At 43.4% G+C, this 17,676-nt stretch overlaps 1 protein-coding gene across 5 annotated transcripts in view; it reads left to right on the forward strand.

Annotated features, from left to right (window-relative positions):
* Positions 1-17,676, forward strand: part of LOC126298959 (uncharacterized) — a 152,211-nt gene that overhangs the window by 20,522 nt on the left and 114,013 nt on the right. For 3 of the 5 annotated variants that reach the window (XM_049990580.1, XM_049990577.1, XM_049990578.1), the window contains one exon: positions 12,276-12,398. In XM_049990580.1, coding sequence (XP_049846537.1) covers positions 12,289-12,398 — 110 coding nt within the window. In that variant the 5' untranslated portion in view covers positions 12,276-12,288. Of the gene's footprint in view, positions 1-12,275; positions 12,399-17,676 lie in introns of those variants that run through there. The other 2 variants (XM_049990579.1, XM_049990581.1) reach the window with 2 other exon arrangements.

A 17,676-nucleotide genomic window follows, 5' to 3' on the forward strand; every position in this document is an offset into this window, starting at 1 on the left:
ACAAGGAACATGGGCCAAGGATCTAAGGCAAAATCTGAAGGAAGGAGACACACCTATGTCGAGTCCAGAGCTGGAGAGGCTCCTGGACAGCAAGGTGCCATTGAAGAAGCTCTGGGGTGCACAGGAAGTGCCTAGCAAGATGCAGAAGCTGTGTTGTCCTGGCTGTAGCACTTGTGGATGTCATCACTGAACAGTGCTGCATCGGGTGAGTGATATTCCAGGTCAACTGAGCCACAGTTGACCTTGTAACTGGGAAAGCTGCCAAACTGAAAGGTGTAGACCGTAAGGAGTCACAGTAAATGGGTAAGCAAGACCAACGGAAAAAAAAACCACTGAAGAGGAATCAGCATTGACAAGAGAAGCAGATTGTGAGGAAAATGACACTTGCATTAAATACAGACAAGGCAAAACAAATAAGAATAGGACATAGAAGCACAGAACAGTGGAGAACAAAGTGTGCACAGCAAATGACACCCAAAGGAAGCAGAAACAATGTTCTTGAAATGTGGAACAGAACTGTGTAATCTCCTTAGGGAGACACAGAGAGAAGTGCCATCTGGTGGAGCACAGGATCCAGAGGTTGAAGATCCAGAGTCAAAAGTGTCAGAAAAGTTATCCTTGTTGCCAATGAAAGTATCCCATTGTGGGTGATGCATGCTCAAGAAGAGAAAGGTGTGCAGATAGCCAAGAGCAATAGAACTTTATTACTACAGAGAAAGTACACAGTAATGTGAACAGCAGAAACAGATTCCTAGAATAGACAACATAAAGAATGCCAACGTCTTTTGAAGAACTGTCGCTATTACAATACATTTCTGGATGGTGCAGGCGAGCACTCAATCTGTTGTAGAGCCACTGCCTTAGTAACGGTCTGTATAAATTGTGCTGGTGATGTACTGGATTTGTTGTAACATGCTATAGTCAGAGGAAGAGACTCACAGCACATCTGAAGTGTACATCAGTGTCGCAGCTAGATTAGCACTCACTGGTAAGCTGCTGAGTGTTATCCTATAAAGGCCCCTTGGCAGAGGAATACCAGGAAATAGTCTTATGTCACATGGGTTATGGATATAAGCTATTGGTGGCTTTATCCAGTGAATATGATGACCTTAGTACTATAGTGGTTAGTGCAACCAAGATGAGCTGCGTAACTCTCAGATCTCTTAACAGGACTACAACACTGAGGTGTGTGGCTGGATCTTAAGGCACCAGCTATATGCCACAAGGGGCATTTGTGCTCAGTGCATCAAAGCTGTGCAACCTGCTTCCATCCTACCCCCATGAGTGCACCAGGACACATTGTACATGCATTGTAGTCAGTAGTCCCTCCGGGCAACTCCTTCACATATAAATTGTTTCTCACACTTTGCATTTTTCACTAGGATGTTTCCAGGTGGACACAGAGACTGTTGTTTCTTTAATAAACCAGGTGATGTATGCACAACTGGTTTCGCCCAAATTGTCCCCTTTGTCATGGTGTTTGGTGGCCTGTAGGTGCGGTTCTCAATCACTGTGGTCTACAAATGCATTACGTGGCTCATCACAGTGTTTGTCATTCATCACCCACCTGCCATCAACAGTTTTGGCTTTGACACCTTTATGTTGTTTTGGTTTCGTATTTCATATGAAGCCAAGATGATATTAACTGCAATTTGTTTCTTTCCAGAACCTGGGTGATCTCTGCACTGTGTTTGCATCCATATTTCAGCTGGATTTTGGGCGAGCCTCAAACTTTAAGGCTCATGTCAGCTTTCAGCCACCCAATATGTCTCATTTTTACTGTTCCATACCAATTCTGGTAGCCACATGTGCTGTTGTGAAGGAGGAGCTGTATCATCTCCATCATCTCCAGGCTGCAGGGCTTATCAAGCCAATGAAATATAGTGCATGAGCCATTCCGCTAGCAATTACAGAAAGCCCATTTTTTCTTTCCGATTGTGAGAAGATTTCAAGGCTACAGTGCCCAATCACAGGTGGAAACTTATCCTATACCTTGGCTGGAAGACCTTGCTGGAGGGGATTATAACTCTAAGATTGACTTTGCCAATGCATACCTCCAGTTACCCTTAGATGATGAATCACAGAACATAATTGTTTTTAATACACATTTTGGATTATACGAGTATCAGTGTCTCCTATTTAGTATTGCCTCAGATCCTGCAATTTTCCAACAGTTTCTGTAACAGCTGATGGAGCATATTCCAGCTTGCATGGTTTACTTGGATGATCTCATTGTTGCAGGAGCATTTTCAATACCTCCACACCATTCTTATGACCCTGTAGGATGCAGACCTGAATTTTTGTTTGGAGAAGTGCAGGTTTTTTCAACCAGAAGTGATGTATTTGGGACATTGGCTCACCAAAGAGGGAATCTGACCTACTGATAGGAATGTTGCTGCAATAGGCATCTTCCCCCCTACTCCCGACAAACGTATCTGGATTGCAGATGTTTTTGGACAAAAATCAACTTTTATTCCAAGTTCCTGTTCTACATGACCCACATTGCGCAACCCCTCAATTAGGTGCATAAAATGGTGTGCCTTGAAATTGGGCCCATGCCTGTGACCACATTCTTATTCACTTGAAAACCATGCTAAAATACGCTCCTTGCTTCACACCATTCTGTCTCGGTCACCTGTTGGTTGTGGTGGCTGATGCATCCACCTATGGCATCAAGGCAGTCTTGTCACACAGGAATGAAGATGCATATGCATCCAAGAGATTGAATCCTGCTCAGTGAAACTGTTCCCAGATCAAAAAGGAAACAATGACGATAGTGTTTTTCATTAAAAAAATTTCCTTTTTGGAAAGCAGTTCTTCCTAATTACAAATCACAAGCTGTTGGTGGCATTATTTGGATCATGTTTCAGTGCCCCAGAGCAGACAGCCCAATGCCTCCAGTGCTGTGCATTGTTCCTGACTGCACATTATACCATCCTGTATAAACCCAAGACCCACTGTTACAAAGCTGATGCGTTGTTGCACCTCCTCACTGGGCCAGACCCCAGTTTCAGGCAACAGGAGGTCCAGTGCCTCCACATCAATACTGAGCAGCATCACAGCTGCTTGTGTTGCCACTCTACCTTGTGGCAGGTCATCTTCATGATCCATACCTAGCCAATTTACCTCATTCATTGGTTGGTAAATGAGTCCAGCTCATGGAAACATATTTCTCACAGGCTCTTGGTTGTCAGTGACATCATTCATTTGAACACATTTGAACACTGAGACACACACACATTGGGTGGCCATCCCAGCAATATTGCAACAATGGATGCTAAGCTTGTTTCAATGGGGACATTGAGGGATGTCCCACATAAATGCATTAGCTTGCTAACATATCTACTGGCCAGGGATCAACAGCAATATTGAAAGGTGTGTGCTGCAGGACATGCACAAGCATCAGACAGCACCCCAAAAATCTTTTATCCTCTGGCTTTCACCCTGCATCCCCCGGGACAGCATCCATCCCGAATTTGCAAGCTGGTTCTTGGAATTGATGTGGGTTCTCGTTATGGGTGCTTACTTGAAGCACACATATGTTGTACATGTAGTGTCCACCGCAACTGATGCCACCATCACCACCTTGGCCCAGGTTTTGGCCATTGTGGGGATGCCTTGTACATTGGTCTCTGGTAATAGGTCACAATTCATGGCATCTGCCTTCAAAGATTTCTGTGAGGCCAATGGCATGAAACATATTTGCAGCCCTTTGTTCCATCCTTCCTCAGATAGTGAAGCAGAAACTCTCATTTGGACTTTTAAGCAGCGAATGAGAAAAGCTGTTGTTTCCTCTACCACTTCATTAGCCCTCACCCTGTTTGTGAGCACTTACTGCACTACACTGATTAACAATTGTAGGCCCACCAAGCTACTCCACGGGCAGCAACCACAAATCTTGATTCACCTTTTGGCACCACTGCTTTCAGAGTTCCTCTCCCATCCCTTTCAGCACTACACGACTGGTGTGGCAATATGGACTTGCTCCTATGAGAGTACTGAGGCTTGGACACCAGAAATGGTAGTGGAGACCCACAGGAAGTGGGTTACATCAGTCCAGGCACAGAAGGGGCTCATCACTGCCAGCAGAGCCCACTCAGGCCTTGAGTGCAGGTGTCGCACTCACTGCCACCTCGTCCACTGCCTTCAGCTGGCAGTTTCGTGCCACAACTGGTGCCCCTGGTGGGTTGCCTGTGAATCCACACAGTTACACTTGATTTCCATTTCACATCCATGTGGATCAGTGGAAACCCCCAAGGCATGCCCATTGCCAGCAATATTGCAATGGATGCTGCCAAACACACTCTCTTCCCTCAGCTGTCAGTCGAAGGGACCAGAACTTCATCTGCACCTTCACTCCACTCCCTATAGCACCATACAGGGTGTTTCTGCCCTTACACACCTGATATGAGAGGAGGTATATGGTATGTGACCCAGTGCCTGCTGGAGGAAATGGACATAGATGGTCATTAGAGAACATAATATCACAATATTGATGTACTTGTGTAGTGAGTGCACTACCCATCTTGCCACTTGAATACATCAGCCAGTGGTGTTCCTTGCACCCAGTATAAATACGGCTGCCCAGTGAACAGTCAGTTCCATACTCATGTCTGATATTGCTAGTTATCATCATCACTTGACACTTGGTCTTTCTCTCTGGTCATGATTTGGAGTGTCTCTCCCTGTGCTCTTGGTGTATTGACATCATTCTGGAGAACGTTTCTATTTTGCACCTTGTTGTTGCATAGCGTACTTTTGGCTTGTCCTAGTCCATGTCTTGTCTGCCATCAGTCAGCTGTGTTGACTACCACATAGTGTTTGTGTGTTTTTGTTCTCTTCCACAGGCCTTGCAGCATCACCTGTTTCTTTCCCAGGTTCTGACTTGTTCACTGATATCTGGCTACTCACAGACATAGCAGAAATAGAAGGTAGCAGAGGAATAAATAGGCAAATTGGCAAAGCTTATTAGAAATTCTTGGATAGCACCCAAGATACTGAGTGAAACTGATGAAAGGGTAAAACATAAAAATGCAGTGAAAAGAGAATATAGATGCCTTCAAATGAGATGACAAAAAGTGCAAAGTGACTAAGAAGGTATAGCTAGAAGCCAAATGCAAAGCTGTAGAAACATTCATGACTGGAGGAAATATAGATGCTGTGTATAGGAAAATGAAAGAGACTTTTGGAGAAAAGAGAATGTGAATATCAAGAACTCAGAAGCCAATCCACTACTAACATGGAGAGCACAAAGAACATAGTAAGGGCCATAACCCTATTTCCCAGAAACATCGCACAGTGAAAGAAGGGTCAAAATAAGTGAACACATGTCTCAGCTTATACAGATACTTGACATTTCTGAGAGAATGATTGTCAAAGTTTTCAGTATAATGTAGATGCCTTTTGGTGTGTGGTAAGTTCAACTGAAGTGGTGGCACAGTGGCTAGTGTTGCAGCTTTTGTGCCCCATGTTTGAGCCCAGTTCCTAGGTAACATTGTTTGACCCTCTCTACATATTCACCCTTAAGTGCAACATATTTTTCCCAACAGTGGAAGAATTGGCAGAGACCTTGGTTGTAGAGTCTGCATTTTCTCTGTTCAGGAAAAATTGCACCTCAAAAGTCACCTTGTTTTCCTTCTGAAAATATCTGCTCTGCAATGGTTTTCTCATCCGGGTGGAAGTGGAAGAAGTCATCATATGCCATTTCAGAAGAATCTTGATGTAAGACGTAATTTGATAGCCCTGAATAGCAGCATGTGTTGCCTCAGTTTGGCAGACTTTTTGAGTGAGTGTGAGCAGTTCCTAGGTAACATTGTTTGACCCTCTCTACATATTCACCCTTAAGTGCAACATATTTTTCCCAACAGTGGAAGAATTGGCAGAGACCTTGGTTGTAGAGTCTGCATTTTCTCTGTTCAGGAAAAATTGCACCTCAAAAGTCACCTTGTTTTCCTTCTGAAAATATCTGCTCTGCAATGGTTTTCTCATCCGGGTGGAAGTGGAAGAAGTCATCATATGCCATTTCAGAAGAATCTTGATGTAAGACGTAATTTGATAGCCCTGAATAGCAGCATGTGTTGCCTCAGTTTGGCAGACTTTTTGAGTGAGTGTGAGCAGTTCCTAGGTAACATTGTTTGCAGGTGGCAGCTTTTATTATGTTTAGAATTTTGTGTAAGCTTTTGAAACTTGATCCATGACTGATTTTCAGTTTTTCATCAGGCTCTCTACTTTTCTTGCAATTCCCAGCTCTTCGGAGAGAAATGGTGAGTTATTTTGTTCTTCATCATTCAGACTTGCTCCACCAGTCCACTGTATCATACTATATAATTTCACTGGGTTGTTGCAGGCTTGGTCCCCTTCAAACATAGATAATGAATTGCCATATTTTACCCCTGTCATAGTGGACCCTTATTTAGAGGGCCCACACGACCGATGTGCAAGTTGGGTTGCCGACCTCCTTATAGGAGTGCAGAGAGAAACATTGCCGGCGGATATAAACAATAATAGGTTTTCCAAATAAACGCGGAACTATTTCGTCAGACAACATGTAACAGTGTTCCACCAATTGGAACTCATATGACGCATGTAGCACTCTGCCGACCCGGCCTTATAAGCACCCCCAGGCAGTCAGAACAGCAGTGTTTACCTACCACTAGGAACAGCTCCGGCCAGTACTTCTGCTGTCCTTAGCATTGTATACACTCGCCGTAGCATTGTAGTAGCACGTTGTATTTTGTGATTGGTAGAGTAGATTTTGGTCAGTATTTTCTTCCATAGTCGTGTTTCCTCATCTGGTTTACCACCACAAGAGTTGTGGGTTTTCTTGTTGTTCTTGTGTTTAAGACTTAATGTATGCCAAGAAGGCGTTTTTCTTTGATTATAATAAAGTGTGTTCAAATTGACTGTTAGTTCTTTCCTGTCAACTGGAGGACACTACAACACCACTTTATCAGTGGGCTGTGCTATTTTTTCTAGGCTCCTTTAGCTGCATGCTAGGGTTGTGAGGTGTGGGGATTTCAATGTGTACCAGGACTAGACATGTACCTGCAAACAAACAAAATATTATTTTTGCAACTTTATTGCTTCAAGGTGATAATTAAAAGTTTATGGCCATCCTTTTTATTACTTGCCCCCAAAAGCCAAATTGTTGAGAGTCTTGCTATCAAAAAGTGTTTTTTTTTTTTTTTTTTTTTTTTTTTTTTTTTTTACTATTGGAGAAAGCACATTTATACAGCCATAGGGTTATTCTTTGTCATTAATTTTTCATTATGCTCTCCAACTCTTGCACAGAAATGGCTCAGTGGGAGGTGGGTGGTGATCTACACTCCAGTGATCACTTCACCATATGGATACAGGTTCCAGACAGACTGGGGCTCAAAAGAAAACCTTCAGTTTGAGTGCTCAGCAAAGCAAAGTAATGCTGTAGAACAGTCAGCAAGTCACGTGGCTCTGTGTGAACATAGACGCATCATTCAGAAATGAGTGGATCATTTCGCCAGCTGATGTACTACATTGCTGATGCCACCAAACCAGTCTTCAAGACAGATAAACTGGAAGCCTGTTCTCTGATTGATTTGCTGCCCATCTGTGGGCTTCCCAGTCTTTACTGAGAATTTTACTGAATGCCCCAACACGTAACAGTAGTAGGACAGGGAGTGTTGGCATTCACTTGGATTGGGAGGGTTGGTGCTCACTGGAAGTTTGTTCTCATCTCCTAAATGTTCACATAATCAAGCATTCTCAATAAAATGCTGGTTTGTGAATACCATTTCATGTTGAAAAATTCATCATGACCCACCCAGGTAGCTGCCTGCATTGGCATGACATTTCTTGGATTTGGAGAGGCATGCTGACCCCAGATCGAATCCAAATGGTTGATTAACAACATGGGCCAGCGTGCCAGTCATCCTGGGTGTGATTTTCACTTGGTTTTCCACATCAGGCTAGATGAAAACTCAGTTACACAATTCGCAAACATTTCGAAAAAGTTGGCACACTTTCACATGGGATAACACTTTATAGAGACAATATAGAGACAAATGGGATGCACAAATTACATTCTGTGGGGAAGAGGGGGGGGGGGGGGGGGACAATTGGCCACAAGAAGGATATTTGGCCACCCTCTACTGTTAACATGGCCATATCCAGAAATTAATATGCCGACTCTGTGAAGGCACAGGATAAAGGCCTGGAAGAAAAAGATGAAATATTAATCTACAATACCACTTTCTCCATGTCTGGGTATCCCAGTGTTGTGAGGAAATGTTTCAGAATGCCATTGCAAGAGGCAGCTATAGGACAGGCACTGTTAGTGTTGGCATGGATTGAGGAAGTTGACTTTCACTTCTTATCTGGCCTAGAGACTCTCTCCCTCACTCTCCCAAATGTTGATATTGTCAGGTGGTCTCCATAGTGTTCATTGGAGATTGCCAAAAGAAGATTGCTTATGAGGAAAGAGTTTGTTCCACTCACTAAACGCATATATTCCTATCTAGCAAGAGTGCTGATAACCATGCCACTGAGTGTGTAAAACTATCATCATCATAGATCATGGCAGAAATTTGTGAATGCCATACATTGTTCTGTGATGCCTTTCATTGTGATGTGACAATTAAGAGGCTTTCAGGAACACTCTCAAAAGTGCACTACACATCATGAGAATGAATAGCTGTTGAGATGAAACAGCCATTAGTTCTTCACTGGGCAGGGTAATGTGTTGTGTTTTTGGTGTTACCATATTTCTTTCCAACTCCTCATTTGAGGAGAATATACACAAACAAGTCTGTAGCATGGCCATGGGCACTCAAATGGCACACTGCTGTGTCAACCTGTTTATAAGCCATCTACAGGAAACCTTCCTAGCCACCCAAAACCCCAAACCCCTTATTTGGCTCAGGTTCATTGAGAATGCCTTGTAATCTGGACCCAGGGTCAAGACACCCTATCCTCATTCTTTTACAGCTTAAACACCTTCCCTCTTATCAGCTTTACCTGATCCTCAGCCCAATGTGCCACCTTCTTGGACACTGACCTCCATCTGTCTGATAGCTCCATCTATACCGTTGTGCATATTAAATCCAATAAACATCAACAGTACCTGCATTTTGATAGCTATCATCCCTTGCACACTAAAAAATTTCTCCTGTATAATCTGACCACCCATGGATAGTGCATCTGCCATGATGAGAAATCTCTTGCCCAGCATGCTGAAGGTCTAACAAAGGGTTTCACTGAAAGGCACTATCCTCCAAATGTAGTCCACAGACATATGTTCCACACCCCGCACATTGCTAATCTCTTGACAGCCGCCAAGACCCAGCTGCAAATGAGTGCCCCACTCCTCACCCAATAACATCCCAGACTGGAACAACTGAATCTTATCCTTCACTTGTGATGTGGCTAATTATCATTATTCTTGGAAATGAGGAACATCCTACCCACAATTCTCCCTACCCTCCCAAAGTGATATTCCTCCACCCACTCAATCTGCACAATGTCCTAGTCCTAGTCCATCTTTACTCCACACCCACTCCCAACTCCCTGTCCATGTGTGTCATACTTGTGAAAGACCCAGGTGCAAGACCTGTCCAATACACAATACACTCATTCAGCACATCTTACTCCAGTACACCACAGGCTTATCTTACCCTATCATAGGTAGGGCTACTTGTGCAAACAGTCATCTCATATACCAACTCTGTGGCAGTTTCCGCACAGCATTTTATGTGGGCATGACCACCAACCAGCTGTCTATCCGAATAAATGGCCACCACAAAACTGTGGCCAAGAGCAGGATTGATTACCAAGTGGCAGAACATACTACCGAGCCCAAGCTTGATTTCAATGGCTGCCTCACTACCCTTCTGGATCCTCCCCTCTAATATCTCACGTGCCTCAAGATGACTGGGTGTTTGTGTTGTCCTCATCGTTTCATCATCATTCACGAAAATGGCAAGATTGGACTGAGCGAAGGTTGGGAATTTGTGTGGGCGCTGATAACTGCACAGTTGAGTGCCCCACAAACCAACATCATTATCATCACCCTCTAAATCAGGTTCTTTGAATTAGATAAATGCATGTTCTCCTTGCAACACGTTTCTATCCTATAATCTTTTTGTCTCATGCCCACCTCCACCTGCTCCCCCTCCAGGACCCTATCTTCACTCATCTTGCATAGACACCCTCTTCGCTGCAGTATTCCCTTCCTCTATAGTAAAAGTAAAGTTCTTTATGTGACTAGTAATAACTCCGCCTTTCGCGGGCAAGTGCTCTACCAACTGAGCTACCGAAGCATGACTCACGCCCCATCCTCACAGCTTTACTTCTGCCAGTAAAGCTGTGAGGACGGGGCGTGAGTCGTGCTTGGGTAGCTCAGTTGGTAGAGCACTTGCACATGAAAGGCAAAGGTCCCGAGTTCAAGTCTCAGTCCGGCACGCAGTTTTAATCTGCCGGGAAGTTTCATATCAGTGCACACACTGCTGCAGAGTGGAAATCTCATTCAGTAATAACTCATCACCTGTACAACCCAGTGAGTTATTACCATTATTCCTTAAATTTATTTATGATCAAAAACTGAATAAATCATTATGTTTCAAACATCTCAGTTAGGAAAAAAAAATTAAATATGTAATTACTTATCTTAATTTTACCTATTTTAACTGATTTGAGAGGATTGCACTTAAGGCATGTTGGTTTATAAGGATAAAAATTAGGTGTTGTAGGTACTCAGAAATTTCATTTGCCAATACAGGTCTGTACAGTATCTTTTTTCATTTAAATGCATTTAAAACTGTCCAATGCCATATTCTTCTATGCACTCTTCTTGATTTTGTAACATGCAACAATAATTTATCCGCTTACACTCCATGCTCCATATTTATTGCTTTCATGTAGCTCACACCAGACTGAATTCTTATTTGTTCTGAAACATATTTCCTGTTTGTACACTATCATTGAAACATTAAACTTCATCATAAATTCAGATTGTAAGTGTGTTTTGTCACACAATAGTGTTTCTTGGAACCTACCCCACACATATTAGTTAAAGATCTGATTTGGTTTTTGGGTACTGCTACGAAAATTCATCAATAAGTTTTCATTTGAATCATCTCTGATGATAAGTTTGATGGTCTCTATTTCTATTTGCAGAAAAAGCCTGTGCATGGTTCTTCTCTGTCAGCAGTTATTGAAGTACACTTTGCCATGTATCAGTTCCTGTGATGATGTTTATTACTGATGAAGCAACATATTCTAGGCACCTTATGCACTAACATGCCACAATGTAACAAAACAAAACTTGATTGGAAATACACAAAGCTACAGTGCAGAACTCTCATAACAGTGAATGAGTGCAGCCAGATACAATAAGAGTGGAAAACAGTATTGATACTGAAAATTCTTTATTTTAGACTTGCAAATTTGTGGCAAAAACATCATTTTAATTTCAACAGGGGAATGACATTTGATGGAAGAATGTTGAGCAAAGATCAGTTAACATTTCTTAAATTACATCAAACACATAAATTTCTTATATCAAGCTCTTCCAGAAGGCATCCAGTATACATTAATAATTTGTTTTTTAAATGAATGTTTTTATCAGTTTTGTCATCATATCCCCTGAAGATAAACTCAGAGAAGGTTCCATTTAAAAGACCACAATGATTTACCTGCACCATCCCTGTCCAGTTTGAGTTCGGGGTTTCCTACGATCAACAAAGTGTTAAGCCCTAGTCCCACTTCTTTCTTCATGTTACCCAGGCCCAATTTGAATTTTTATGTATCTTCAGATGACATCCGAATCATTTTCATTATTAGATTTACATACAGTAACCTATTTTCCTCCTATTTGATGTCCTCTAATGTACTATTGCGAAGAACAATCTCTTAAGTCTTGACCAAAGCAATGAAATGTGTCTCACCAACACATTTTTACATTATTTCCAGTTTTAGTTCCATACTTATCATTTATGTTTTCCTTATATTAACATCATATTTAGTCACAGATTGTTGGAGACACTTTGAACTGGTTTAAGCTGATAAGCAGTTTTGCTAAAAATTCAGAAAATATACTGAAGCCCCACTCGGGTGAGAATTATCAGCTGTAAGAAACATAGAGTGAAAGAGATATCACAAATTTTCTCATCTCTCTGCCAGTACTGTTGTAATGTCACCATGTTAGATATAAAATGGTTCATGTTGCTTACATTTGATGTGTATTATTGTTGTTACTGTTTGAGGAGAAATGTAAATCAGACATTTAATCTCTTGTTGCACAGTTTTGTTACAGAAATGTATTGTGCCGTCTTGATTGCTGCCACACTTTTGCTTTCGCCTCCAGTAATAAATGCTGAGAAAGGAGATGAGGATGATAACTGGGTTGATCCATTCTATATAGACAGGTACAGTCACAGAATAATAAACTGATTACATGACTTTCATAGTTGTATCTATTTTATGACTAAAAGGAAAATTTTGTGTCTGAAATAAGGAAAGTATTTAAGATGTAAGCAGTAACTTTCTTGAGAACTGGGGAAGTAAGAAAGTTAAGACCAATGATAATATTTATGCAAGTGTAATGCATAGATTCTTAACCTTTCTCCGTCAAAATAACTGTGGTCCGCGTGGTACAAGGTGCTGTCCAAAAGTTCTGAAAATTTTTTTTTTGCAGTCAAACCGGTAAAAGTAATATGTAGCACTTTGTGTATCACTTGAAATAAAATACCAAATGAAGATAATTATTTTTGGTGAGTGCTTTTGTATCGATGATTTCTCTATATGTTGATTATTCATGATTTATGTTAGAGATTAGTATAGCCATTCTCCATTTGGCTTTAAATGAGGGAAAATTACACTCCTGGAAATGGAAAAAAGAACACATTGACACCGGTGTGTCAGACCCACCATACTTGCTCCGGACACTGCGAGAGGGCTGTACAAGCAATGATCACACGCACGGCACAGCGGACACACCAGGAACCGCGGTGTTGGCCGTCGAATGGCGCTAGCTGCGCAGCATTTGTGCACCGCCGCCGTCAGTGTCAGCCAGTTTGCCGTGGCATACGGAGCTCCATCGCAGTCTTTAACACTGGTAGCATGCCGCGACAGTGTGGACGTGGACCGTATGTGCAGTTGACGGACTTTGAGCGAGGGCGTATAGTGAGCATGTGGGAGGCCGGGTGGACGTACCACCGAATTGCTCAACACGTGGGGCGTGAGGTCTCCACAGTACATCGATGTTGTCACCAGTGGTCGGCGGAAGGTGCACGTGCCCGTCGACTGGGACCGGACCGCAGCGACACACGGATGCACGCCAAGACCGTAGGATCCTACGCAGTGCCGTAGGGGACCGCACCGCCACTTCCCAGCAAATTAGGGACACTGTTGCTCCTGGGGTATCGGCGAGGACCATTCGCACCCGTCTCCATGAAGCTGGGCTACGGTCCCGCACACCGTTAGGCCGTCTTCCGCTCACGCCCCAACATCGTGCAGCCCGCCTCCAGTGGTGTCGCGACAGGCGTGAATGGAGGGACGAATCTAGACGTGTCGTCTTCAGCGATGAGAATCACTTCTGCCTTGGTGCCAATGATGGTCGTATGCGGTCGTATGCGTGTTTGGCGCCGTGCAGGTGAGCGCCACAAACAGGACTGCATACGACCGAGGCACACAGGGTCAACACCCGGCATCATGGTGTGGGGAGCGATCTCCTACACTGGCCGTACACCTCTGGTGATCGTCGAGGGGACACTGAATAGTGCACGGTACATCCAAACCGTCATCGAAACCATCGTTCTACCATTCCTAGACCGGCAAGGGAACTTGCTGTTCCAACAGGACAATGCATGTCCGCATGTATCCCGTACCACCCAACGTGCTTTAGAAGGTGTAAGTCAACTACCCTGGCCAGCAAGATCTCCGGATCTGTCCCCCATTGAGCATGTTTGGGACTGGATGAAGCGTCGTCTCACGCGGTCTGCACGTCCAGCACGAATGCTGGTCCAACTGAGGCGCCAGGTGGAAATGGCATTGCAAGCCGTTCCACAGGACTACATCCAGCATCTCTACGATCGTCTCCATGGGAGAATAGCAGCCTGCATTGCTGCGAAAGGTGGATATACACTGTACTAGTGCCGACATTGTGCATGCTCTGTTGCCTGTGTCTATGTCCCTGTGGTTCTGTCAGTGTGATCATGTGATGTATCTGACCCCAGGAATGTGTTAATAAAGTTTCCCCTTCCTGGGACAATGAATTCACGGTGTTCTTATTTCAATTTCCAGGAGTGTACATTAGAAGCATATCAGATGATAAAGCACATTGGTGTGTCTGAGTCAACTGTTTGAAAATTACCTCAATATTAGTTAATAATGTTGATTTTTCAACAAGAGCAATAATAATCTTGGCTGCAGAAAATATGAGTGCTGCCAACTTGTAATCCAGTCTGCAACCTCTTGTAATATTGTACAACAATGCCAGAGATTTGTGCCTGACAGACTGTATGTGAAATAGGTTATAATGATGTGTATCTTCATATTCTCACAACACAATGATTGTTCCATAAAATTTTGGGTATGCAGCCTATGAATTTCAGTTTTTCTAATGATATTTCATCTGTATACTGTCCAGCCATCTTCAGAGTGAGCCGAGGTGACTCACTCTGAATATGGCAGTACAGTATACAGCCAAAATATCAAAAGAAGAAGTGAAATTCTTGCAGCTACACACCCAAAATTTTATGGAACAGGTTACAGTGATGTATCTATCATCAGTCACCAAAGACAACTTTACATGAAAATCTACTGGAATCATAAGAATTTGTCAATTCTGCGTGGAGTGGCTGTGTGGTTATAGGTCACTGATAACGTGGCCTCTCCTGCCAGAGGTTTGAGTCCTCCCTCGAGCATGGGTGTGTGTGTTGGTCTTAGCATAAGTTAAAGTTAGTTTAAGTAGTGTGTAAGTCTAGGGACGGATGGCCTCAGCAGTTTGGTCCCTTAGGAATTCACACACATCTGAACATATGAACATTTTTCAAGTTAACCGTGGTCCCTAAGGGGCGCTAGGGCATAAACTTTAGGAATCTCACTTAGACATTATTGAGTTGACACTTCATGGATACATTACTAAGCTGGGAGCTGTTCAGCTTTCCCAGTTCTGTATATTACTTTCTGTACCCACTTCAGCAACCATTATTAGACATGGTGGTGATATATTGTGCATTTCAGAGAATGGGGAACAAGCAGTCTCACACTAACTTGCATCACCCTATTTGTTATGGTTTATTCAGATATGTCAGACTCTATGTTTCTGTAGGGCCCCAGAGCCAGAGGCCTTGTCACATTGGATTTGAAGTCACCAGTGGCATGGGGATGCTGGAGTGGAAGCTGCGGGGCAGGGCACATGGCAGGACAAGGCTGCAGAGAGACTGTGGCAACCTGTAAACATGTTATTTTTCTTTGCCTCAGGTTATATGGGTGTCTGTTGTCCTGCTCATATCAAATTCCGCTCACTTGGCAGTTTGGTCCCTTTGCTTTGCTGAGGACAGAGCCCTGTCGCCCATGTCCCAGTTGCAACAGCTGCGGCGAGGTGCACTACCCCGACAGCAAACTGTCCAATGATAACTGTGCTCTGACCTCCGATGACAAGTGGCACTTGCATCACACCAACCCACTCCCCTTAAGTGTGAAGGCAGATGTGTTTTGCAGCAGCCACGATGCGACCCCCATGCCTCTGGGCAGGAGTTGACCACGCTGCTGGAAGACCTGGTCTGTCCTGCTGCTCTTAGTCCCTTGCGAACTCAGAAGCTCGTACCATTTCCCTGCCACTGACTGGTATTGTGATCCTCCATTGGAAGCATCTTGTGGCCATCTGCATAGCACAGCACCATTGTGCAACAGAGCTGTGACACTAAGACACTGGTATTACTTGACTGCCCCCATTTATACTCGTCAGTGCACATATGTTTTGAGAATCCACCTCTTCTAGTCATGTACTGCCATATATTAGGTTAGCACCAGTGCACTGGTTTTCATGATGGTTTGTAGCAAAAGTTGCTCGCAGTCCTGCTGAGTACACCATTTTGGCAACTCGTGCGCCCATGTTAGCGTGACATACTTTGATACTCCATGTTGTAAAAAGTTAACAACAACAACCTGTGCCTTACTTACAGGTACGGCTACAATCTACCGCTGCAAATTCACACTAAAACTACCTTATGCGGTGATGCCACTACAGTACTTTCCCCCTGTGGGAAGACTCGGTTGCATGTGTTTCTCTAATCTATTACACGTCTTCTTCAAGTGTTCATAATAACATATATTATTTGTGGTACCCCAGGTGTTTTGTTTTGCCCACACGCACATGGATCCTACTGTTACACTGTTACTTAAGCACTAGGCACCAAGAATTTTGGAGTTCCCTTTCCTCTCCAGCCCTTGGCATCCAATCCACCGAGATTTTTACCACATATGGTTCCCTTGGTTTGCTGGATTTTCACTTTATAAGAATAAAAGCAACACATAACAGGGCCAGGGCCACTATGGCATTTGGCACGTTGGCACTCAGAAGGATTGTTACCAGCTGTTGTCCTGCTCTGTAACGCGTGACATGCTGCATCAGCTGCTCAACTGAGATGTGCCCTTGTTGCTCCATGAACTGCATCAGGCTCGGCTCCAAAGGCTGATTCAAAAAGGTTATACTGTATTTCATTGAGACAAAAATCCTAACATTGCCGCCAGCCAGTACAGCTGCAGCTGTGTGATGTTCAATTGTGTGACCTTTGAAACTGATGCTGCTAGATGAAAAGTTGGTCCTATTATATTGCACACAGTCCCATTAATCAGTATTCCATTTCCTCTGAGTTCTATGTGTGTAGCTTCTGCAAATCACCATGCTCAAAGCATCTTGCTACTACCTCCAGACTTTCGCAGATGGGGTGAACCCAATGCAACCCAACTCGCTGCAGACTCAGCTTGAGTTTCACTATACCCCCTGGGCAAACTATCTCCTTTTGTCTGGCTAGAAATAATTGCACCACTCCTGCATTTGGATCAGTGTTTATCTCTTTAGATGGACACACAGTTATCCTTCCTCTATAGCAGTTTTGAAATTCTGCCCTTGAAATTTTAGTTTACCTGCTACGATTTGCCAAGATTAGTGTAATCCCCTCAATCCTCACCTTCATGAACTTCCTCAAAGTACCCAACTTTACTGAAAGTGAATGGATGGTATAGCACTAGAATTTTGCATGCTTCCCCATTCCTGGGAATCAAACCACAATACATAGTTGTGCTTCGTCAGTTTTTGCTACCACAGATGCAATGTGATAGTAAAATGGTACGTTTTGCTTTCTAGGTTCCATTACCAAACTTAACCCCAGTGGCAGTTCTTTCTGTGCATTACATAATGCCAGCAATCACCAGCCCGGAATTAACAAATTAGCACTCAGCTGCCCATGCAAGGTGTAATGCAAAGCTTTCTGCAGGTTCATCACTACTCCCTGCACATCTCAAACACTGTGAGCTACTCCCTGCAAAAGTCTCATCAGTGCAATCATGATAGCCATCACTTACAAGCATCCCTGTAAGGCTCCTAGATTTTGATTCATGTTTTATAATGTTTAAGCATAGTCCACCACATTTTGTGCCAACTTATGAAATAACCACATGTTGTTCAGGAGTTCCCCT

The sequence above is a fragment of the Schistocerca gregaria genome, chromosome X (assembly GCF_023897955.1).
Source record: "Schistocerca gregaria isolate iqSchGreg1 chromosome X, iqSchGreg1.2, whole genome shotgun sequence".
NCBI lineage: Eukaryota > Metazoa > Arthropoda > Insecta > Orthoptera > Acrididae > Schistocerca > Schistocerca gregaria.